Source organism: Rhinopithecus roxellana, chromosome 17 (assembly GCF_007565055.1).
Source record: "Rhinopithecus roxellana isolate Shanxi Qingling chromosome 17, ASM756505v1, whole genome shotgun sequence".
In the NCBI taxonomy this organism is placed as follows: domain Eukaryota; kingdom Metazoa; phylum Chordata; class Mammalia; order Primates; family Cercopithecidae; genus Rhinopithecus; species Rhinopithecus roxellana.
Genome location: NC_044565.1, coordinates 89,610,550 through 89,636,459, shown reverse-complemented (window position 1 = coordinate 89,636,459; position 25,910 = coordinate 89,610,550). Strand labels below are relative to the sequence as shown.

Genomic DNA, 25,910 nt, shown 5'->3' with positions numbered 1-25,910 from the left:
AGTGAAGGTTAAAAACATCTCCACAGATAAATGAGACATCTACATTACAGAGGCCGACTGGGCTCCCTGATCTATTTTGAGCGCATTTAGTCTTCATCAAAAGGCATTAGAAATAAGGACAGATCTCTTGGCCTCATCATAGGACAGTTACAGGATAATTTACCTTCCACAGTCCTATTCCCTCTGTGCCAGCACAAACAGTAAGGTCCTGACATGAAACACTGTCCTCTCCATGTGCTCGCTTTCCATGGGACAGGCAGGGAACTAACACGCACAGGGAACCAGGGCCATTCTTGCCATTCATCTCAATCCACAAGTGACACAGGAGCCAGTCAACCTGGAGGGCAAGTCCTTCTTTGTGAAATCAGAGAACCAGAGAGGCCCGTTGTTTAAAAAATCCATAGGTACAGAAAGTGTGGCATTCAACTCCAGCCTAAGGATGATGTTCTTGCCCACAGGCCTGGCATCCAAGGCTGCCCTGATGCCCCCTGGCCTTCATCTCCAGCTTTACTCCTGTCCTTCCTCTGATATGCTAATTCCCAGCTGGACTCCCCTGCCTCTCAACCCAGGCCGCTCCCACTGCCCTCCATCGACAGGCTCATCCTCTCCTCCAGGGCCCCACCTGTACACATCCAGCCCTCACTCAACATCCTGCTCCAGTGCCTACTCCCAAGAGCCTTCTGTGACCCAAAGGCTGGCTGGCACTTTCCTCCGGACTCCAGGCTCTTCCTGTAGCTCAGGGGCCTCTGAACATCCCAGTGATTGAAATTTGTGTCTTTTTCCCATCATTATCCCTCTAAGCTCACAGCATGACTGCACATGTGAGCTGTGTGTGTGCAAGTGTACAGGTACTGACTAATGCCCAACACACGGCAGGCAGCCATTTAATATCAAGAGGGAAGAAAAGAGAGAGGAAACAGGGTAACTGTGAACAGTAGCCTGTCAGGGTTTCTGTAAGCACTCTGAAGGAATAACCTCATGTCTTTATTCATTGACCTCCAACTTAGGGACGCTTGAGATAAACCCAGCTCAACTGCTGCCTAAGAACAAGGCCCGAAGAAACCTTCAGAGCTCCCTGGAAGGGCTTCTAAGCCTGTTGTTTAAAAGATGGATGAACAGGAAACAGAACTGCAAGACGCTAAGAGCAACTTGCCAAGGCCAGGCTGTCATCCCTCTCCAGAGACAGCTAAGCAGGTTACATGCCTCTGTCCCATAAGAAGCACAGGCTGGGGACCATGGCTGTGCTGCAGAGGCATCTCCATCTCCTCCGATGGGATGGGAAGCACAGACAATAGGGAGCCCTTTGTGATTCAGAAATGAGGGTGGACACCCTGGGTCTTGCTAGTACAGGAAACATTTAGGGACTCAGCAAGCAAACTGCTTTTCTGCTTTGGCAAAAACTTTCCGGTCAGGAGACCCAGCTGCTCTCCTGTGAGGTGTCTTGGAGAGACAGCCACAGAGGCCAACCAAGAAAACCACAGGAGAAAGAGGAAAATAATGACCTGTTCTCTTCAGAAATCTACCTTAGGACTTGGAAATCTAGAATTTTTTTTTTTATATATGATAGGCTTAGAAAGCATGGGATCCTGCCTGAACTCTCAAATTCCTGCCGGTGTGGAGATCCAGAATCGAAATTCTTCCTTCAGTGTCCTCACCATGGGAAACAGTCCATCATAAACACGATTCTTGTCACCACGCACAGCCACACCCTGTGATTTTCCCGTGTGTCTAGTTTAGCAGCTACAGGTAGCATTTGTTTAACAAGCACGTCCTGGGCGGATATGTGTGCTGGCCGCTGAGTAAGCCTCTCCCCTTCTGCTGAGAGGACAGTTACATCCACTCCCCCAACCCCTGCAAGGAAGTGTGTATAAGCCTGGATGTCTGAGGGGCCTGCGTTCAAATCCTAACTACAGTTAGGTGATGTGAGGCAGGTAACTAACACCTCCAAGCTTTGCTTTCCTCATCTGTCAACAAGGTGACAATAGCGACTTCGTAGTGCACCTGTCATGGGCCAGGCACTGTGTCGAGCACGTTATAAATGTTCTCATTTAAACCTCATGAAGTCTGACAAAGCAATCAGCAGCAGTGTCCCAGTTCACAGATGAAAGCATCAAGGCAGAGGGAGAGACAGAAACCCATCCATGGTACAGGGTGACCCAGCCACGGTTACAGGGTAGAAAGTGCTGGAGTTAGGATCTGAACGCATCTCCTCCCAAAAACCCACCTTGTAGGAGCACTATGGGGGTGAAGTACCTACGAGATGTCTAACATGTCAGGGGCACTCTGCAAGCAGCCCTCCTTTCTCTACCCTGGACTAAGCTGTATTAGGAAGGCGAGCACAGTAGGGGTCATGACACTGACATGCGGCCCTAGGTGGGGCAAATAGACAGCCCCCACCCCTCCAACAGTGTGAGATGTGGAAGAAGCAGCTCCATTTCTCTGCATTTCCATGTTCCAACCATCAAAGGGAAGGCTATGACTAAATGGGCCCTATGCCTCCTTCTAGGACTAAAGTGACATGATTCTTCTGGGAAGCATCCATAGGTGGCTTCCTTCAGACCCAGTGGTCTCTGAGCACTTGGCTCATAGCAGGCTGGAGATGGCCCAGATTTACTGCTGGGGCCACTCCCTCTGCAGAGGGGTCCTCCCACAAAACCTCAGGGATGCCTCTAGAAGTTCACCTGTACCTGACCTTTCTTCTAGAACCACAGTCCAAGGAGATCTCGCTGATAGCCACTGCACCAGAGCTGGGAGTCACACACATGTCCCCCACGCCTGATGCCTCCATCTAGTGCCTTCCCAGGACAGTGGATGCTCAGAAAGGCCTTCCTCTAGACCACTGTCCCTGTGCAGAGGGCCCCTAGGCCCTAGTCATCAACCCTCCATGAAAAAATGCAAATCTGACAGATACTTTTACGCACAAATATGTTTAGAAAGAAAATCTGATAGGAAACAAACCAGGTGCTCTGGGCAAGACATACATTAAAAATGCATGGTTCATAATTGGGTAATGTTTTTGGTTAAAAAAAGAAATGGTCCCTGTTAGGAAGAAGGAACAGACACAATTAAATAATCCCACGATTGAGGCAGAAGTACCGGTAGCAACGAGAGCAGTTCCTCAAATTCGGGCAGCATTTTCGAGTTTATAAAGATCATCATATAAAGAGCTGAGTTATCCTCAAAACCGCAGTCAGGTACCACGTACATCTTTATCCCCTTTATAGATGGCAAACCCCAAGGCAGGAAGCACTTCTCTGCCAAGATGGGACTGGCTGTTCCAGCACAGTGTGCTATGGGGAAGAATGAGGAAACAGCAGGAGTAATTTAGGAAGGCAATTCCAGGAAGACATCCTGGCAAGTGGGATTTCAATTGGGCCTGAACAGCAACTCTCTGTTCCTTCCAAATAATGAGCCTTGAAAGCCCACGAGCTCAGACAAGCACACACTACACCTAGAAACTAATGACTACCCTCCCCGTGCCTGAAAATAAACAGTTACTTGGGACAAAAATAAGATCATCTTTGGCTCATTGTGCCATATTAATTGAAAAAAGAAAAAACAGAATCTGGGAAACATTATTTTAAATCCCCACCTGGATGGAGAAAGGAAAAGACCATGGGCAAAGTAAAACAAGGTTATATATATATATATGTGTGTGTGTGTGTGTGTGTGTATGTGTGTGTGTGTGTGTGTGTGTGTGTATGTGTGTGTGTATGTGTGTGTGTGTGTATATGCATGCCCAGAGCCCCTGCCTTGGTATTTTGGCCAAATCCCAGCTCAAGTGTAGAAATGGCCTCCTTGTGTTGAGGAAGCCTAAGGAGCCGTACCAGGATTCCAGGTGAGACAGGAAGTGGGGCAGGGGTCCCAGGTGTTCCTGGGGAAGATGAAGCACTCAGGGGTGGTAAACAGTATGATGTTGTGAGGTTTGAAACATAAAACTCTCAGGCCATCGTACTCCTCTAGAATACTGCAGTAAGTTCATAACTAGTTCTTCTGCCTCAGTTTCTCCCTTTGCATAAAAATCAGTTGTGTGTCTGACTTCTAAGGGATTTTCTTAAAACACAAATTAAAACACAGTCATCTAAATTTAACATCTAACACTCTAAATATCCTTAAAAATATCAATTATAAGGGTAAAACTAGGGAGGAAGGACCTACACATTAAGAAAAATTTGAGACACAGCAACCAAATGCTTTAGAAGACCCCTGTCTGGATCTTGATATAAATGCACCAATTGCTTTAAAAAAAACTGTAAGATACAATTTGAACACACTGAATATTTGTTAATATTAAATAACTGCTAAATCTTTTAGATATGATAATGGTATTGGAGTTCTAATGAAAAGCTGTTTTTTTGTTTTGTTTTGTTTTGTTTTTAAATGGAGTTTCACTCTTGTTGCCTAGACTGGAGTGCAATGGCTTGATCTGTGCAACCTCTGCCTCCCAGGTTCAAGTGATTTTCCTGTCTCAGCCTCTCGAGTAGCTGGGTTTACAGGTGCCTGCCATCACGCCCGACTAATTTGTGTATTTTTAGTAGAGACGGGGTTTCACCATGTTGGCCAGGCTGGTCTCGAACTCCTGGCCTCAGATGATCCACCCCCCTCGGCCTCCCAAAGTCCTGGGATTACAGGCGTGAGCCACCCCACCTGGCCCCAATATCTTTTAGAGATAATGCCATGTGGAAATATTTACAGATGAAATGATACAATGTGTGGGATTTGTTTCAAAATAATCCCAGAAAGGGAGAACAGGGGGACATTATCAATGAAACAAGATTGGCCATGTGCTGGTAACCGTTAAAGAAGGCTAGATCACCTCATACCACGAGACTCTGTACTTCTGTAGTTTGAAAATAGCTCCTTTTCCAAGCAGAACCCAGCTGGGCACCCCACCCTGCCACGCTCTCTACCAGCCTCCGCTCCAGCCACAGAGCACTCCAGCCACTTCTCCAGTGTGCCATGCTGTCATGCACAGGGAGTTCCCTCTGCTGAGATGCCCTTCATCCTCCAGGACCTGGGCATCAGGGCCAGACCGTTGGGGTTCAAACAGCGGGGTGGCCCTGAGCAAGTCAGTTAGCCTCTCTGTGCTTTCATGTCTATATATAACTCTAGATAATAACAGACCCACCACATTGGCTATTTTAACTTATTTCATGCAGTTTCTGGCACATGATCAATGCTCAAAAAGTGCCAACTGCTATTAGTGTTTGGTTTCTGTTGCTGTTATTCTCCAATTGGCAAAATTCTACTCATTTTTCAGGGCCCAACTCAGATACCACATCCTCCCATTCCCATCCTCACTGGACACCTCCGATTCCCGGAGCACCTTACCCTCTCTGCTAGACCATGTCGCACAAGGATGTATTGTAAGATTTATTGACAGAGTCATTTGTTGTGGATTTCTAGGCTGATTCTTGGTGTGCCTGCATCCCCCCACCCCACCCCCAGACATAACTGAAGGTCCAGGCTTTCGTTTCAGGTTATATACTCAGTAAATGCATGCTGAATTCTTTGCCTGCTGAATGAACAAAGGACTCGTTTACTCCCATCTAAGAAAAAACAATCTAGCGGGATGTGTTTTCCTTTTTTATGTCTGAGCTGTCAACTCATTTAGATAAATTACCGGGCAATAAACTGAAGCACACACCTAGATTTTAATCTTTCAGCTTTTTCAGATAAAATACCTGAGTTGATTAAAAGTCACTAAAACAAGTCTCCTAATACTGCTGCTTCCTCCAAGGTATTCCCCAGCCTGTATTTTATAGATCACTAAAAACACTGAGCCCTGCCGCTGCAGGGCTGGAGGGCGCCACCTTGTCCTGTGTAGCCATCAGACTTAATTGCAGGAAACCTAAACAGTGTTAAGTATGCAAGCTGAGAGCATAAAGTTATTTTATTAAAAGAAGAAAGCAATGGTTATTACCAACCAGGCCTTGTCACCCATTTCAGATGGCTTTTGGCAAGCAATTAACAAAGCTCCTACTTCCTCTCCTCGATGAGCTGGCTCTGTTACTGGGCTGGTGGTGAAGGAACTGAAAGATCCTCGTCTCTGCAGGCCAAGAGGCAGAGCCTCCTTGATTTACTACCCTGGCAATTCCTTTACATTCACAAAGTGGTGGAATCCAGACGAATCCCCGGCCGCTGCCAGATCAAACGCTAAGGCGGTCACCAGGCACGGCCTCCCGGACTCACTTTCATCCTGAGCGACTATCGTAAGCGTTCAGTCTGTCATTGAATTATTCCATCAGCTTCTTTGCTAGAGTGGGTTTTCTGGGATGATTCTGTTTTAGAGAACTAGTTACAGTGAGTCCATGAGCCTGCCTCAAGAGAGTTGGCCAAAATGTCTTCTCTCCTTCATCACTGTCTAGTGGTGGCGTCCCTCCAGCGAGCATTCACCTGCCTTGTGTCGGAGTTCACACACGTGTGTGTCCCCAGCGCCTTTGTGGCAGGAGCCACCTCATTTCTTCTCCCTTCTCCATCTTCATCCTTTGCACAGCTCCTCAGACATGAAGTGTGCTCAATAATTACCCATGGAGTGAGTTTATCCTCCCAGCTTTTGGGGCCGTATCAAGTGCAAAACTGGAGGCTTCAATGTCTATACCCATGGGAAATATGTAAGAAATTGTAGGGGTTTTCAATCTAGAAGTTTTTCCCATAAATTCTTATAATCAAACTTGCTCTGCATGAAGACCGTTCCTGAGGCTACATCTGAAGTGGATCATTACCAATCCTGCCTCCCGCCCAGATTTCCTCCAAAGAAGATGCCAGGCCAGATGGAGGGGGCCGGAGCCACAGTCACAGGATGAGAACAGCCAAAGGGCCAGGGCACATGTGGAAGTCACTTCCCCGCTTCATGGATGAGGACACAGAAGCCCAGGGGGCCACACAGGGACCTGTGGGCAGATGCAGGACAGGAACCCAGATCCCTGGGCTCTCGGTCCACACCTTGGTGTCCTTAGATTTTACTCCACAATGGGGGAGCCTGCTGAGTGATGGCCTGGCACACAGTAAGAACTCAATTACATCATATGAGCAAAGGCAGCCAGGCTTGGCAAGGCCTGGCCCCAGCTCTGCACTCAGAGCCTTAGTGGGCCAGCGGTTGTTGGAAAGATCAAAGGCTAGTGGTGCCCAGGGCTGGAAGGGAAAGTGGCAGCTCCCCCATCTTGACCCCATCTTGACCTTGACTGTGGGATGGTACCAGGTAGAATCTGGAGCCAGGAAGACTTGAGTTTGAATCCTGGCTCTGTCTCCTTTACTCATGCGACCTTGGGCAAGTTAACAGATACAAGCCCACCTATAAAACTGGGATAATAAAGACCATCTCTTGGCTGGGCATGGTGGCTCATGCTTGTAATCCCAGCACTTTGGGAGGCCAAGGTGGGCAGATCACTTGAGGCCAGGAATTCGAGACCAGCCTGGACAACATGATGAAACCACATCTCTACTAAAAATACAAAAATTAGCCAGGTGTGGTGGCGCACCCCTGTAATCCCAGCTATTTGGGTGGCTGAGGCATGAGAATCGCTGGAATCCAGGAGGTGGGGGTCGCAGTGAACTGAGATAGTGCCAGTGCACTCCAGCCTGGGCGACAGAGAGAGATTCCATCTCAAAATAAATAAATAAACAAATAAGCAAACAAGCAAACAGACCATGTCTCGAGAGATGAGTGATAAACCAAAGGGGAAAACAGATACAGGATGCCTGGCAGTCCTTTAGGACAAAACATTCTGGAGGCAGCAATACACTCAGCCTCATTCTCCTCTGCCTCTGTAGGCTGTTTCTGAGACTGCCTAGGACAGGGTTTGTCACCCATTCCTGACACAAGCGGGCACTTAGGGAGGTCTGAAGAATAAACGTATGGAAAATGAATGCTAAATGGTGAGCTTTCTGCAGGGATGCAGTCATACTGTAAATGCATCTCATTTGCATTCCATTCCACAAAGAACTCTTCTACCAAAAAACAAACAGGGCTGCATGCTGCACCTGGGGTCCCAAAGGTGGTCCCTCTGTTGCTACCACCCCCCGCTGTGATCTCCCTTGACCTTGCTCTACCCAGTGCAGAAAGAGCCACAGAGGAGGACAAAGCAGAACTTACCAAGAAGAGCATTGTGGCCATTGTCATCCGGCAAGAACCTCTTGTCAACGGCGCACACCAGGAGATGGTCCGGTAGGCTGGGGGACTTGGCCCCCACGAGGAGAAAGCCCGCAGGGATGTCAATGGGCTCGTTGGAAATGGAGACGAGGCGCAGGTCCTTCCCGGCCTGGCAGAACCCTAGGAGGGGTGGACAGGGCTCACACGCTGCCCAGGGCTTCCCGGAAGCGGGGTCACAGGGGCAAAGGGAGGAAACGCTCTGGGTCTGCTCAGGAGAAACTCTTATCTCTGGGGGTGCTTGACCTCAAAATTAATCCTGAGAGATAAAACTATAATCTTAGTTGGCTGGACATGGTAGCTCACGCCTGTAATCCCAGCACTTTGGGAAGCCAAGGCAGGAGGATCACTTGAGGTCAGGAGTTCAAGACCAGCCTGGCCAATGTGGTGAAACCCCATCTACTAAAAATACAAAAATTAGCCAGGCGTGATGGCACGCACCTGCAATCCCAGCTACTCGTGAGGCTGAGGCAGGAGAATCATTTGAACCCGGGAGGCGGAGGTTGCAGTGAGCCAAGATTGTGCCCCTGCACTCCAGCCTAAGTGACAAAGTGAGACTCCATCTCAAAAAAAAAAAAAAAAATATATATATATATATATACATATATATATATAAAATCATAGGTATCCACGACACGTGGATCACACATTATTTGTCTATTGGTGCCACCATGTAATGCACATTAATGTGCAAATGAAGCTCAACAGGAAGAAATTTTAAACACATGACAGCAAATGGAAACATACAAGATAAATCCATAAGAAACTGAGGGTCCTCTGATGTTTCTTACATGCTGCATTTTTGGGGCTGAGAAAGAGGCCATCATGCAAAATGAAGGCTGAGAATCTGATAGCGTCGGTTTCCTCTAGGGTCGGTGGGGAGGACTCGTGGCCAGGACACAGGCACAGAGCAGGCCGAGAGCATGGAGATTCTCATTCCATGCCCTTCGGAACCTTTTGCATTTCAGAGTTTGTAAATTTCCTATTCAAATAATACATCTCTACAAATATTTGGGGGAAAAGGTAAAAGAGAGAGCCAGCTGAGATTAATTTGGATAAGCCTTTTCCAGGGTCTTGTCCCAGGTAAGGGCACACCCAGCTCCATCTCCTGTGTTCCCTGTAGCTTTAGCTCCCGACTGAGACCTCTCTGGGAGCCCCAATGAGCCAAGGCCTTCCCAGCAGAGCGCTATAGGACGTCATGAAGACTTTCCTCCTGCGTGCAGGGCTTCCTCACCGAGCATTTGCTCCATGGTTTCCCATGTGCCGCTGGGCGGGGGCAGGAGAAAGCAACACCTGTAGGGGAGACGCTGGCAGGCGTGGGGCCAGGACCACCACATGCCAGGCACTGGTGAGGCAGGCTCTGCAAAGCTCTCATCTCATCACCTGCAGCAAAGTGTGGCTGTTCCCATTTTGAAGATAGGGAAACTGAGGCTCAGAGAGTTTGGGTGATTTGCTGCAAGCTACAGAGAGGTGGACCAGAAAGGGAGGCCAAGGTGACTCCTAGGTCTGGGGCACGATATAGTCTGGCTGTGCCCCCACCCCCATCTCATCTTAAACTGTAACTCCCACAATTCCCACATACTGTGGGAGGGATCTGGTGGGAGGTAATCGAATCATGGGGGTGGGCCTTTCCCATGCTATTCTTGTGATAGTGAAGAGTTTCCCCACACAAGCTCTCTTGTCTTGTCTGCTGCCATGTGATGTGCCTTTCACCTTCCACCATGATTGTGAGGCCTCCCCAGCCACGTGGAACTGTAGGTCTAAGAAACCACTTTCTTTTGAAAATTGCCCAATCTTGGGTATGTCTTTATCAGCAGTGTGAAAATGGACTAATACAGGGCAGTTCCTTGCATTGGCTTGGGGAAGGGAGGTCAATTCCCCGAGGTCAACGTCAATTCCCAGAAGTCCCCTAACTCTCTGACCTAGGTCCCTCCCAGCCTGGTGTGGTCCATGCCTTCTGAAGAGCTGGAGGGATGTAGGCCATGAGTAGTCACAGTGTTTACTGTATTTATTTGGAAATTATGTGAAAATATAATGACCATTGGAGAGTTTACCTCTTAATTTTTTTTAAGAGATAGGATCTTGCTATGTTGCCCAGGCTGGCCTCGAAGTCTGGGCTCAAGCAATCCTCCTGCCTCAGCTTCCCTGTAGCTGGGACTTGACTACTTGCACCATCATGCCTGGCTGAAGAGTTCACCTCTTACCATTTAATTCAGTGGCCTTTTAAATACTTAGACACTAGAAGTCCTACCTCACTAGGAGCCACCATATTGCCTTCCCCTTGCCTGGAAGAGCAGCCCAGCAAGGGCTGAGTCCCTCCCCTCCCAGTCATCATGCTCAGGGTCAAGTTCAGACCCCAAGGCAGAACACATGGGGCCTTCACACCAAGTCTCATCACTCTTCCAAGCCTGGCTCTGCCACACCTCAGGCCCCTACGTAAATAATCTGTTAGCAGTTCCCCCAAATGAGCTGTAATTTCACCCGACTAAGCCTTTGCATATGCTGTTCCCTCTGTCTGGAACTTCCCAGCTTCCTCCAAGCCCTCCACAGTCTCCTGGCTGACTCGTACTAATCCTCCAAAACCCAAAGGGCCACCTCCTCCAGGAAGCCTTCCCAAAACTCTCTACCTGCGTTAGAGCCCCTCCTCTGCTCCATGCACCCCTGCTTGCTCCCAACTGCGTGCAAAGTGTGTCCACTTCCCTGTATAGCTCCCATCAAACAGGGATCTCTCATCCCATTTATCTCCATATATCCAGAGCAAAGAGTTCAATAATTACTTCAATTACTGCTTAATTTAATAATAATCAGTTAGTTATCTTAAATAACTAAGGACTGAGCACAATGCCTGGACATTGTAGGCATTCCAAAAATATTTGTATGGGGTACCACAGTGTCATATGTAAACCCTTTTACAAATAAGGAAGTGGAGGCTCAGAGAGATGCAGTGATTGGAACACAGCTATTCAACTATCTGCTAAGCAGCCTGGCCTGCATGTTCCAGTTGTGTCTGATGCTCAAAGTGATGTTCTCGCCGCTAACTGGCCTCCACGCTTGACTGGCATGGTGTCAGGACAGATGAACCCACTAGCAAAGAGGTTGTGTGGCGCATGGGTGTCAGAGTCAGGGGTCTGCCCCACGCCTCTCTGAGTGCACAGTACAAGCTCTCAGCACAGGGCTAGGCTGCCACCCGCCCAGCATCTCCAGGCCTCTGTTCCTCAACAGTGAAATTGTACCATTACTGACTGAACAGGGTTCCTGAGATTATGTGTATCTGCCTGTTCAACACTGACATACTGATGGGTATGAAAGATTATTCCAGCCAAGCACGGTGGCTTACGCCTGTAATCCCAGCACTTTGAGAGGCTGAGGCAGTTGGATCACCTGAGGTCAGGAGTTTGAGACCAGCCTGGTCAACATGGTGAAACCCCATCTCTACTAAAAATACAAAAATTAGCCAGGCATGGTGGCGTGTGCCTATAATCCCAGCTACTCGGGAGGCTGAGGCAGGAGAATTGCTTGAAGCCAGGAGGCGGAGGTTGCAGTGATCTGAGATTGCACCACTGCATTCCAGCCTGGGCAACAGAGTAAGATTCTGTCAAAGACGAAAGAAAAGAAAAGAAAAGAAAAGAAAAGAAAAGAAAAGAAAAGAAAAGAAAAAGAAAAGAGAGACAGACAGAAAGAGAGAGAGAGAGAGATTGATTATACCTCCTAATCACTTCTGAGTTCAATATGCTGTGCAAACAGGCCTGAGCAGGGAAAATGTACTCTAGGTTCCAAGCAACCAACACAGAAAAATGAATATCTGGCTCCCAAGCCACTGGTAAAGTTGAGGCTGTCAAAGAGCAGCACAGAGGCCTGCCTTAGCATCCCAGCATGGTGTCTCTGGAGCTCCTGCTTCAGGAGGGCAGGCCGGGCCAGCACCTGCTGGGGGCCCACAGGCATGGCTCACACCTCAGGGAAAGCAAAGAGGAAGACCAAAGAGGACCCCTGCAGCACAGTCACAGGCTCGGTTACCGGCCTGGCCACTGCCTGCAGGCAGCATAGCAGGCACTGCCTGGCCAGGGGCTGGCAGAGGCTCACCATCTGTGGTGCAGCATCCTTCAGGCGGCGGGTGCAGCTGGAAAGGGTTTGGGGGGCTGTTTGTTTCCAGCCCTCCTTCTCCCTCTTCTTCCTCTTCCTCATTGTCCACTCGGCTACCACCTAGATGGGGGAAGAAGAGTGATGAGCAAGGCAGCTGCTGTCTGGCCTCAGAGCTTCCCCCGGGGCCTTTCCTCTGCCTGGATTCTCAGGCTTAACAAGCCCAGGACCTACAGGACTAATCCAGAATGGGTTCCACCCATCCTTAAGCACTCAGCAAGCCTGGCTAGCTCGGAATTAACTTGTCCTTACAAACACTCTGTCAGTCGGGTTTTATCAACCTTCTTTACTAGAGGGAAAAGCTGAGGCTTGCTCAGGTTGGGTGACTCGCCCAAGGTCACACTGCACACAGACCTGGACCTCATGACTCCAAATTCAGGTTCACTTCTCTCCCATCTGCCACAGCTGCACATACACTAGACGTTTAATATGTGAATAACTGGCTGACAAGGACTGAGCACAATGCCTGGACATGTAGCATTCCAAAGATATTTGTGTAGAGGGTACTACAGTGTCATATGAAGACCATTTTACAAAAAAGGAAACGGAGGCTCAGAGAGATCCAGCAACTGGCCCACGGCTACTCCACTATGTGCTAAGCAGCCTGGCCTGCATATTTCCAGCCATGTGTGATGCCAACGCTGATGCTCTCGCCCCTAACCTGCACTGCTTCATTTGGGAGACAAAATATAGGTAGTATGAACAGCTTCACACAATAAAAGAGAGCTGCCAAACTGCACATTGTCTATGGCCATACCACCCTGAACGCACCTGATCTTGTCTGATCTCAGAAGCTAAGCAGGGTTGGACCTAGTTAGTACTTGCATGGAAATACTGGATGCTGTAGGCCAGGCGCGCTGGCTCAAGCCTGTAATCCCGGCACTTTGGGAGGCCGAGGCAGATGGATCACCTCAGGTCAGGAGTTCGAAACCAGCCTGGCCAACATGATGAAACCTTGTCTCTACTGAAAATACAAAAAATTAGTTGGGCGTGGTGATGCGTGCCTGTAATCCCAGACTCAGGAGGCTGAGGCAGGAGAATCACTTGTACCTGGGAGGCGGAGGTTGCAGTGAGCCAAGATCACGCCACTGCACTCCAGCCTGGGCAACAAGACCAAAAACTCCATCTCAAAAAAAAAAAAAAAAAATTATCCCCAAGGGAAGAACACAGGTAAACATTACTAGACACACAAACACACACACATACAAATAGCCATTCTAGAACAGGGTCAGGTATGGTAAGGATGTAGGAAGCTTTTTTTAAACTGATAAGAACAGATACTACACTTGATCTTAACCAAAAGGCTGAGAAGTGATGTAGGAAGCTTTTTTTAAGGGAAATAATATTTCAGAAGGAATGGTCACTATTGAACAGGTCAGGACAGCCTAGAGGTGGCCATGGAAATCCCACCACTCCCCAAGCCTGCGCTCTGTCACTACAGGGAAATGAACTTCTCAGCTCCAGCAGGCAGGGTCTCTGCCCTCACTCATCCCTGTATTCTAGGCACCCCACAAGGAAGCTAAGTATGACTGTGTTGGGCAGCCCAGTGGCTCTGGGTACACAGAATCGTACCTTATTCACTAAGTACTGCTGGAGAAGGCAGGATCTCAGGCTGTTGAAGTTTAGTCCTACCAACTTCTTGTAAGTTAGACATTTGGGGTAAACATCTTTCTCAACTTCTCTATCTTTAAATGTCATTTAATAAATAGCATACAGAGTTCTTCAGGGAACAGGGTCATTATGAACATCCTTAACACACTGGGCTAGGATACAGGCACTCTTCGCTTCTTATTTCTTTCTTTCTTTTTTTTTTTTTTTTTTGAGACGGAGTTCTGTTCTTGTCGCCCATGCTGGAGTGGAATGGTATAATCTCAGCTCACTGTAATCTCTGCCTCCCGGGTTCAAGTAATTCTCCTGCCTCAGCCTCCCAAGTAGCTGGAATTACAGGCACCTACCACTACGCCCAACGAATTTTTGTATTTTTAGTAGAGATGTGTTTCACCATGTTGGTCAGGCTGGGCTTGAACTCCTGACTTCAGGTGATCCACCCGCCTCGGCCTCTCAAAGTGCTGGGATTATAGGCACGAGCCACCGCACCTGGCCCACTTCTTATTTCTTTGTCTTCTCCTCCAGTATTGGTTTATTTGCTGTCATGTCTCAAATCCTCACTTAACTTGGCTGTAACACCATCGATCCATCCAGAGGGCTAAGCGACCTGGGTTAATGATGAAATCATGTGTAGTAGAAAGAGACTGGACTGGAAATCAGGGAACTCAGGTTTCTGTACTAGCCTGGGCCACTGCCTATGTGGACGCAGGAAAGTTACTTAACCTCTCTGTGCCTCTGATCCTGCATCTTTAAAATGAGGTGGTTAATCCAGACAAACCTTAAGGTCACCAGGAGTTGTGACGGTCTATGTGGAAAAACATGGCCCTCAGAGCTGCACGGGATGCTCCAGATGTGATTTAAACAGTAGAGCATACTGGAAACATAGCCTCACAATAGCTACCATTTCAAATGGGCTTGTGGGACAAGAGGCAGAAGAAGTTGAACGTTTCCAGCAGGTGGGAACCATGACTTTGGGAAGGTCACAGCAGGAAGTGACTCACTAACTCCTGATCTCTCAGTCTTCCTGGGCTTAGAGGACACAGAGGAGGTAGGAAGGCTGTGAAGGGATTACCCAGAAGTGGGGTGGGGAAGGAGGTACACTCTGGAGCCTGCTTCGGATGCTTTCTTCCTGGCATTAAAAATAGCAGGCATGGTTTTAGCAGAAGGTATAAAGAGTCATGCCCAGACCCCAGGCTCCAGCAATGCAGTACAGGTCTCCATGTCGGGGACACAGAAGACTCTGTCTGCAAAATCGACTCTGGTCTCTAAGCCAGTACTACAGAGGCTCAGAGGGGATGGCACAGACACCAGCTATCAGTGAAATAAGGGAGACACAATCCCAGGAAAACTAAAACCAGCAGCCCCCAAGGCCCGCACCATCGCAGTAAAGGGCACACCCGGGAATGCCTGCATGTGATTCTGCTAAGCTGCTAAGAACAGGAATTCAGACTCTCAGAAGGCATGAAAGAAGAGGGTCGTAAGCCTCAAAAGGTCAAAGAAAGAGCTCAAAATCCAGTCAGTAAGAAAGCAGGATTAAAGGTCAAAGGTCTACGTCAGATATTCCAGGGGCTGTGATGGGAAGATCCACTAGCAACAAGCTTGAGGGGACATTCCTGCCCAGGAGCAGACTAAACCAGACGTGTTTACCCAGGTTTCCTGGCAGGATGAGAGCTCTAAAATGGCATTAGACAAAACCAACTGGATTGGGAGCTCAGAATCCTAATAACAAAACACAGGAACTCAGGGGCCCTGGAGCACCACTTCCCTCCGTTCCGTACAAGGCGACTGCTTTTAATGTTGACATACAATTGTGTTTTCTTTCCATGAGCACAAACTCTATGGCATTCTAAGTGGGTGGGACTACAGGATTTTACCTATGTCCTGTTTAATGAATAAATACCTATCCCAAAATGCTGGACAGTGTCTGTTTTGTTGATCTCTCTTCTTTAAAAAAAAAAATCAAGAATGTATAAAGGGTTTTTCCCCTATAGGAGGTGATAGATTAAGAGCCCAAATTCAAAGAGCAAAGTAATAAGACTCCTGCTAAATCCCCCTCACAAATACATAAAATGTTAACAGATCAAGGGGTGTTCAGCATACCAGCACCCCGGTCATAAAAACCATCTTTAATGTCATTGTCTGAGGAAGGCCAGCAATGAGATAAGAAACCCCGACAAACAGACACAACGAGATGTGGCCTGGATAAGCCTGTCTGCGCCAGGTTTGGCTATGCAGGAAGCAGGGGCTCTAGCTGAGTGCTTGGTTTAGAGTAACATTTAGCAAACCAAAAGGAATCTGTCTCTTCCCACCAGCCCCCTCAGCCCCCTTGTTTTCCCGCACTAGAAAACCAAACTCTCAGAGGACTTCTCTCTTCTGTTTGTTGGACAAATGGGGAAATCGCAGGGCTTGTTCCAGTTTTCACAGCAACGTGGAGCTGGACAAGCCGACTGACAGCTGGCAGGGAACCTTCAACCACAGCACCGGAGGAATGAAGGCTTAAGCCTCAGTGCTGTCCCTGCACAGTGACACATGTCCAACAGCAGATAAGGGCACCCTGAGCTGTCGGAATGTCAGACACAGCCTCCCAGTTAAAGGTGGGCAGAAAGCAGCTATCAAGATCTTTCAACAGGAGGGAAAGCTGATTTGGAATCCTCAAAGGGCTTTCTACTCCTCTCTCCCACTCTGGGCAACCCTGAGTCTACTCAGTCCCTTGTCTGTCCCCTTTTTATCTCAGAGATTGGCCAAAGCTGAGTGTGCAAGTGCTGCTCAGTCACTCAAGCTTCCAGCAAGCCACCCTTCCATCCTCCCAAATCACAGAATTCAATTACTTCGGCTTGTGAAGTGAAAGCACCTTGTGGATTTTAAGGTATCATTCAAATAAACATTACCATCAGTATCACTATTACTAACACATCATTAGCCACAAAGCTCTTCAATACTATAGAGGTAGAGGATGACTGGGTAATTCATATTCCACCAAAGTCTTTCAACTGGCCAAAAACAGTCCATAAAATACTCTCCAGCCATTCCTCAGCTCCCCATAAAATCAGTCACGTCTCCCATGCCAGAAAACATCGGTGCTTTTGATGTGAATGCCAGAGAATTCTTGGTTTTCCTAATGCATGGTTTTGACCACAGTCTAGTTTCTCTCAGACCCAGATCCAGTTCTTCCAGGGGTTTAGAAGGGCCATTTGCAAGGTGAATTTAGTAACAATGTTTTAAACAATGACACAAAAATGCCTCCCTGCTAGAATAAGGAACTATCAGATCTCACACAAGCTCAGTGTGGGGCCCCTTGAAGAAAAGACCTCCACACCTCGTTTTTCTCTAGGTGCAATTCTCTCCAACCCAACCATCCCCTTCCACATACACACTCACGCACAGCAAGACCACCCCAGCACAAGACCTGGCTCACTGAGTGCTTTCTTCTTTAATTCTAGTTAATTAATTTTTGTTTTAAAGCATAGCCCCCTTTTCGCTTCAATAGCTAAGAGAAGTCTGCGGGTAATTTCAAAGACATCAACTTACAAAAAGAACTTCCATAACAGAGCGATCTCATACTATGGATCGCTGAGGGGTTACTTCTGACACGAAAACACATGGCTATAAAAAAACAATCATTTCGTTCTCTGCATAATTAAATAAACTCTAAAAAGTCATCCCCATGCCTGAAGAGAATTTAGTTCTTTATTCCTGGCACATATTAAATTTATAAGGGTTTGCTTTTGGTTTTTAAAAGTTTCTAAGAGTTCTCGTACCTACTATTACTTTGCAAAGATAATAGCCATGAATCCCAGGACAAAGAGAAGGAATATATTGCTGAGGGTCAAAATTTCTTGCTTTTCCAAGTGAAAATGTCAAACCTTCTAATAAGAGCATAAGTAACAACCGATTGAGAACAAGTTGTCCTCTTCCTCTCTCCTACTGATTCAATGAATAATTTTATTTCTTGCAACTTTACGGCTGACACTTATTTACATTTTAGCCAAACTAAGAACTTGTACACAGTTTTCTTTTTCTAATAATTATTTTCTGCTAGATTCAACATCTTCTACATAAAGAAAACAGTTTCCAGTTCTGGTGCTAACACTAACTGTGCACAATAAAAGAAATACACAAATAAAAGCAATGCGCATCTCCTACCTTCTAGAGCAGCAAGCTGCTGCTCAGCTTCCAGGTACAGCTGGGAAAAGATGGGCCTGGGCACCAGGTTGTTGGACCGCAGGGATGCCTCGATGGAATTGTGCAAGACCTCTTCAAAGCGTGTCGTCTTCAGCTGTCCAGCATAAGAATTTCCCATCTTCAAGAGAATGGAGTCTTCTGTTTAAAATGGCATCTCAGATTCGGTGCAAAAGTCTGACTCCACGCAAGGCAGAAGGTGAAACAACTGCAAGGAGGAAGGGTCATGTAGCCTCCGCTCAGCAGAGACCAAGAAAGGGTGGCTGTCCTCAGCTGCAGCTACTGCTGGGCAATTACAGGAAGTTATATAAGTAACAGCTTTATCTACTTTAGCACTCAGCAGAGCCTGACACCTCTTAGAATATTTCACTAGAGGTGCCTCTTTGCCATCCCCAGATTTCACAGGACTCTCACTTTTCCCAGAGATGTGGTCCTGCCCCTGAGAGTTCCTAGACGAATGACGTTTCATTTTCCATGACCTGGAGACGAATGGGCCCTCTGACACTCTTGTAAGTGATGGCAACTGAGCAATCCACCACAACCATTCCCAGATTTGAGGATTAGAGGAGCCGGCCTCCCCCCACCTTCCCGAAAGATAGGCTAGCAGGTCTCCCATCATTGTCTTTGCTGGTAAAAGGCTGATTATTCTCATTCTTCCTTTAAAATGGTTTTTAATCTACTAAATGTTTCCATGATTCAAGTAATACAGAATTAAATCTGGAAAACGTGGAAATCACAGAGGAGTGGGAAAACGAGGAAAATCACTGACATTTCTATCCCCCAAGAGATTTATTTTCTATCCCCCCAAAAATCACAGAGAATCACTGTGATTTTTTTCTGCAGCAGCTTGAGATATAATTCACATACCTTACCACTTAAAGTAGACAACTCAATGGTTTTTCATATATTCACAGTGTTTTGCAACTATCATACGATCAATTTTAGAACGCTTTCATCACCCCAAAAGGAAACCTCAGACCCATCACTCTGAAACCCTCCAACCTCTGCAGCTGGAGGCAATGATTAATTTATTTTCTGTCTCTATTGCTCATTCTGGACACTTTGTATAAATGGAATCATTCAGTACGAGGTCTTTTGTGACTGGCTTCTATCTAACGTTAGCACAATGTCTCCAAGATTCATCTGTTTAGCATGAATCAATACTTCATTCCCACTCATGTATTTTGATGTACTGCTATAGACTTAATTCTTTGCAGAACTTGCAGGTGGGAAGGGACGGGAGATTGTATTCACATAATTATAATCATACTATAATACACATTTTTATTGGTTTTTTTTCCTTGACATAAGCATTTTGCTCAACCCTCTTGCAAATGTTTTTAGAATAATTTTAATGGCCGCTTCCCTTGAGTGAAAATGCTGATATTTGTTCCGACATTTCTCCCTGATTATACATATGGTTAAATTTCTATTTTCAGTCCTTCCCAAGAACAGGCATTTAAATGTGTATATGTCCTTAATGTTTTCCATTTATTTTCTATTTTATTACATTTAGCTATTTGTTATATTTCTGTTCTAATTCCTTTTGGTTTAACTTGTACTTTTTTCAAACTTTTCAAAACAGTTACTTTATTGTCATCTTTATTTTTCATCTTCATTAACAACGAAGACATTTAAGGCTACATGTTATCCTCTGGGCACCTCCTTTGCTATGGTACAAGGTTTAGTGTGAAGTGTTCTCCTTTTCTTCTCTTTCTAGACAGTTTATCATTTCCCTCTGATTCCCTCTTTGATCCGTTAATTATACAGGAGTGTGTGTTTAATTTTTAAACAGTCAAGACAGTGATGGGGGGTGAGTTCAGCTTCATATTATTTATTCCAGTTTTTAATAGATTATAATCAAGACTGTGGTCTTTAGAAACTCTACTTTTGAAACTTGTTAAGGGTTTCTTGTTGCCATATACCTGCTGGAGTTTTTCAGATATGAGAAAAGACATTCGTCAACTCTGCAAGGGATGAAAGGAAATCAATCAGATTATTCAACTGTTCTATATCCTTGTATGTCTCTTGTCTACTGTCCTGTTCATCTTTAAAGTAGCATTTGACGTACAAAATGGCACCAGATGCCTGCACTGAAATGACCACAGAATGGCAGTTTCCTGCCTTCGTCTACAATGACTGCACACACGCGCGTGTTGCGACTGGCTTCACCAGCCAGCAGAGATCTCCCATTCACTCTCACTCAAGCCATGTAGAATAAATTCCCCTGGTCCTTGTTCTGTTGGTGGCAGAGTAGCTTCAAGATGTCATCCTTGGTGCCCTGAAAGAGCTCTGCTTTCCCTGCGGAAGGTATCATAACTGGTATAGTCAGGTTGATTTCCTGCCCCTATTGTAAGGAAGATTCAGCCTTTCCTCTTCCAACTAAAAGTAAATGGAAGGCATTAACCACTTCCTGCTTGTGGCAATAACTTCTGACCACAGGGCCCCTTGGTCAGCCTCTGCTTATAGCCTGGGGAAATGAGCTGTGGGAGGATTGCTTCAGGAATTAGCCCCAACAAAAAGAAAGTGCTCCTGAAAGAAAGAGGTCAGCAGCCGGAGTCACCTAACAAGAGAGCGGAAGAGCCTGCAGGGTCCTGTCGTCTGCCTTGTTTCTTGATCTGCTGCAGACTTTAATATGTGACTGAGGGGTTGCCAGCCACATTTGGGGACACGTGCATTATTCTCAACTCAGGGTGGTATGTTTAAAGCTGCCGCCAACTAATAACATCCCAAATGCCCTCTATTTCCATAGCATCTTTGTCTACAGAGCTTAAGGCACACAGGAAGAAGTTTTAAGTCGGACTCATTTTACATGCAGCCCCTGCAGAATCGTGTCCCCTGACGGAAAGAACACGTCGGGGCATCCAGACCCTCCCTGCCCAAGGTCCTGTTCAGCTGACCTCACAGCTGACTGGCACCCAGGAGACCCCAGCAGTGAAGGGACATGTCGGCCTGATGTAGATGGGGCAATAAAAACAAAGAAGGAAAAGTAATATCCATTGTCCAGCCACTGCGTGCGAGACACTGGGCACGCTCCCTACTTCACACACGGTAGCCCACGGAAGAGGTATGATGAAGCCCATTTTATAAATGACACATTTGAATCTAGAGATACATAGCCTGCAGAAACACTTGCTGAAAAAAAAAAAAAAAAGAAATAGAATGGGGAAGAGATAGATGGAGAAAGAGAGAAGCAAAAACAACATGGCATAGAAAAGTGGAGTTTTTGTTTGTTTTTTGAGACAGGATCTCACTCTGTTGCGCAGGCTGGAGTGAGTGCAGTGGCATGATCTCGGTTCTGCAACCTCTTATCCTCCCACCTCAGCCTCCCCAAGTGGCTGGCACTACAGGAATATGCCACCACACCCAGCTAATTTTCACATTCTTTGTAGAGACGGGGTTTCGCCATGTTGCCCAGGCTGGTCTCGAACTCCTGGGCTCAAGAGAGCTCCCAAAGTGCTGGGACCACAGGCAGGAGACACCATGCCCGCCCAGTAAAGTTTCCACACTCACAAAATTAAAACTTTATTTTATAGCCCTAAACAAACATCAAAGTTTTAATATCTGTAAATAAATAGTGAAAGAAAAAATAAATACCACTCCCTATCTAATGATGCATTTGACATCAGAACAGTAAGTACATACCACTAAAGAAGAATGAGGAGGCATTGCAACAGTATTAAAATTTGTGGTTCTTTTTGTTATTCCATTGTGGCCACAACCAAACAGTGTGGGGACTCTCTAGATACCATGGCAGGGCCCTACCTTACAGACAGGCCCTGACTGCAAATCCACACCTGCCGGGTGAGGAAGATTCGGGCCAGACCAGGCCTGTCGTGGAGGCACATCCGGAGCTCTTTGACCCACTGGAATCCTGCATTTGACCAGTGGAGAACTAAAGACCCAGAAAGAGAAGAGCCTAGTTCAGGGTCAAACACTAAAGCTTCAATCCTCCCAAACGCCACATGGAGACAACACCTACAAAAGGCTTCCTTGGCATTAAAACAGTTGTGGGGGTTCCTTGGATTCACCGGCTTTAAAAAAAAAAAAAAAAAAAAAAAAAAAAAAAAAAAAAAAAGGCTTCCTTGGGATGGTCCTTCTTTCCCTGGCCTGGCCCTGACCGCTCGCTCTCTGTCCATGGTCTCTTTGCTAGACCCCTGCTGCAGTTATTCAAGTCTGCAAACTGCCTGTGGGATTTCTTCCATGCCCTAACACATCACATCCACCGCCTGCATTCCAAGGCCTGGACCAGTTTCTCTTAAGGCTGGTGTGTGATGCTCTTCAACTACAGAATCTGAAGCAGTGCCCATCAGGGCAGTGATGAGGGCCAAACCACAGCCTTCACCTGAATGCAGAAAAGCCTGGCTGTACTAGTCTGTAAAGAGCAGGCACAACCCCGCACAAAGTGATTTAATCACCGGGCCTTGGTGTTCTCATCTGTAAAATGGGCACTTAGAAAAATTGATTGTTCGTTACAGAGAGTAAGAGAGACACAGTATATTCAGTGCATGATCATTAATTTCTAGTTAAATCTGGGCATTCACAGGAAAAGAACTTCAGATTATAAATGACAAGTGACAAAAAAAAAGCACTATTGTCCATAAGTACTACAACTTAAAAGTGGGGAGAAATCAGTGAGAACTTGTGTTGTCAGTGGGGCTGGTACTGGAAGCAGGCCAGGAGGGTTGAGTAGGATACTTCTGGAAAAAAACTAAGACCAGCATTTGAGGAAAGGACAGGAGAGTGCAAAGGCATGAAAACTCCAAGGGAACAGACATACTCTAGAAAAAGAAAGAAGTTCATTTGCCTAAGAGTAAATGGTTTACAAGATGACATAGTGATAGAATAACAAAAAGAAACCCAAGGGTGAAAATCAGACATTGTATAGGTGACAGTCACTCCCTGGAGCCGCAGAGCTAGAAACTGATGATAGTAAAGATAATGCCTGTCAATCAGATAGAAATGATTGGGATAAAACTGGAGGGAGGACATGCAGGCAGGAGGCCGGGCGGACACTCTTTCAATAGGACCTTTGATATCTGCTTATCTTTAAGAGTGAGGCACAAAAAGTTGCTTGGAAATTCTGTACATGGAGATGCAACTGGTTGCCTGGTGGGCTTCATGGGAGGCGATGAGATGTGGGTGTGTTTCACCAAATCAACCTCAAACACAGCTCCATGTCAGTTCGAATCCCAGCACCAGTACCTAACTTCCACTGGCCCTTCTGACCCCAGAAGCACCCACGGGCTTGACCAGATGAAGCCAACTGACCCAGGTCAGTTTGAAGTGGCAACGGTGAGCTATCTCAACATGCTCTAGATGGCTGGGACATTGACCTGAGCTATTCTTCTCCCATGGTACTGGTAAATCTGTGTCCTTTAGAGGACTCGGGTAGAATGAGAATTTTTAGGTTGAGTGGAAGTTCAACTAGAATAAGTGCAGGGCAGAAGCTTCAAGGAAGATAAGCAACTATTAAAGGCGGGGACAAAGAAAGGAGAGGAGGCTTCTGGTGAAATGGGACAGATGGAGAACATGCATTGTCTCTAGTCCCTTCAAAACCTCACTAAAAAGACAATGAAGGAATGTGCAGGTATAAGCCCCCAAAGACAAAGAGACAGGAGAGAAAATCACAGCAGACAAGATATGCCAACAAAACTTAGCATATTCAAAGCAGAGGAGAAGTAGGGCTAGACTTAGAAAGAGTCAGAACTAAAGCCCAGTCATGAATTTGGTGAGGCATCCTGAGAAGCAAACCAATTCAAACGTACAGAACCCAGAGAAGGCTTAGGAATTCCAGGCAACAAGGTGAAAAGTAGGGCTGAAGAATGGGAGGACTCTCTCTCCCTTCCCGAGCTGCCCCTTCCCCTTCTCTGCAGAAGTCTGGGAGTTTACTCAGGACAAATTAAACCAAAGAGAATCTGGACTCTTGGACATAGCTGGCCACAGGTATGAGACGCAGGGGTGAAAACAGGGAAATTGACTCAAATGATGCAATATCCCTTCTCTCATTTCTTTTCTCCCATTGGCTCCCCTGAAGTACATCATGCTTAAGGACGGACAGATATTGAAAATTGGGGGTACTCAGTATAATAGATCCATATCTAATCACCTTCTGTGAGGTCCAGCAGTCAACCAGCAGTTTTCTTTTATTATTTTATTTATTTATTTATTTATTTATTTATTTATTTATTTATTTATTTTTGAGACAGTTTCGCTCTTGTTTCCCAGGCTGGAGGGCAATAGCACAATCTCGGCTCACTGCAAACTTTGCCTCCCAGGTTCAAGCGATTCTCCTGCCTCAGCCTCAGAGTAGCTGGGATTACGGGCGCCCGCCTAATATTTCACCCGGCTAATTTTTGTACTTTTAGCAGAGACGGGGTTGCATCATGTTGGCCAGGCTGGTCTCCAATCTCCTGACTAAGGTGATCCACCTGCCTCAGCCTCCCAAAGTGCTGGGATTATAGGCGTGAGCCACCACACCTAGCCAATCAGCAACTTTCTATGCTGACTTAAAAATAAGCAGACATCCAAAGATCATCAGCATCACAAGGCTTTTGAGAAAATCCTTACACATAAAATGTAGACACTAAAAGAAACAAAGAGACAAAAGAGAGCAAACAAAAACCATAAAGGAAACACATCTGCCACAGTTAATATCTTCAGAGGGATAATGTATCCACAAAACAAGAACCGTAAACGTGGAGAAAACGAGAAGGAATTCTTAAAAACTGTTTAAACAATAACAGAAATTTAAACTTTAGTAGAAGGGCTACAAGGCAAAGTTGAAGATCAAGATACAAAGAATGGAAAAGAGAAGAAAATGGAAATGATTTTATTACATAACAGGACAACTGTGGTACGAAGCCGAAGTTTTTTCAGTAGTTTTCAATGTCATTTTCCTACCATATTCTTTCCAAAATGAGAGAAAAATAGCTACTCTTGGCCACGCTGAAGGCTACTCTGAAACATTTCATTAGTGTGGCTCCTATTTATACATTTAACAATTCTCTTTTTTTCGTCTTAAAGTAGGACAACTGAGATGTTACCTAGGAAAGGACTAATCAGACAGCGAATACCCACAAAGAGAAAACATTTCAATGTTTCCTTTTAATATCTTTATTCTATTAGAAAATAAACTCTTCAGGGGTTCGTGGGGGGAAAAAAGACAACTGGAAGATCAATCCATGAAGCCCAGAAGGAGTTCTAGAAGAATAAAAAAAGAAAAAGGAGAAAATGATATTCCCGAAGAATATTTTTCAGAGCTGAAAACCATAGATTTCCAGATTTAAAGGACCCATCAAGAGCCCAGCACAACAAATGAAAAGGATACACATGGAGGCACATCCATGAAATTTTAGAACCCTGGAGATAAAGAGGTAAAGAAACAACAGGTCACATTCAAGGGCTTAAAATAATCAGGAAGACTTTGGATTTCTCCAAAGCAATACTGGACACTAGGAAATAATGAAATAATGCCCGGAAAATTTTGAGGGAGAATTATTTCCTACCTAGAATACTCAACCAAAATAACAATCAAAGTGAGAGTAGAGTGAACCATTTTCTGAAATGCAAAATCTCAAAACAATTTATCTCCCAAGTTCCCTTTCTCAAGAAACTACTGGGGAGTGGTGTAAATTAACAATTGTGAAGCCAGGGGGCCAGGATGGGGGATCCAACAGAGGGGAGAAGGAGAGGGAACTCACAAGGTGGTGATGAGAACAGCTAGACGATCCACACTGGAGCAGGGACAGAAGGCTCCAGGAAGGAGGTTTCCAAGAAGAAAACAGGGTAACAGATTTAATTATCTGATGTGTTCAATGATATTGAAAGGAGTTTA

At 46.1% G+C, this 25,910-nt stretch overlaps 1 protein-coding gene and 2 pseudogenes across 1 annotated transcript in view; 1 reads left to right on the top strand and 2 right to left on the bottom strand.

The window, feature by feature from the left end:
• GREB1 (growth regulating estrogen receptor binding 1) overlaps positions 1-18,194 on the bottom strand; it is an 84,989-nt gene extending 66,795 nt beyond the window's left edge. Inside the window, 3 exon segments of the mRNA XM_030921299.1 lie at positions 8,096-8,272; positions 12,230-12,349; positions 18,038-18,194. Of these exon segments, the coding sequence (XP_030777159.1) occupies positions 8,096-8,272; positions 12,230-12,349; positions 18,038-18,194 (454 nt within the window).
• LOC115894478 lies at positions 13,030-13,136 on the top strand (annotated as a pseudogene).
• On the bottom strand, positions 13,459-13,602 carry LOC115894482 (annotated as a pseudogene).
• Positions 18,195-25,910: the final 7,716 nt, after the last annotated feature.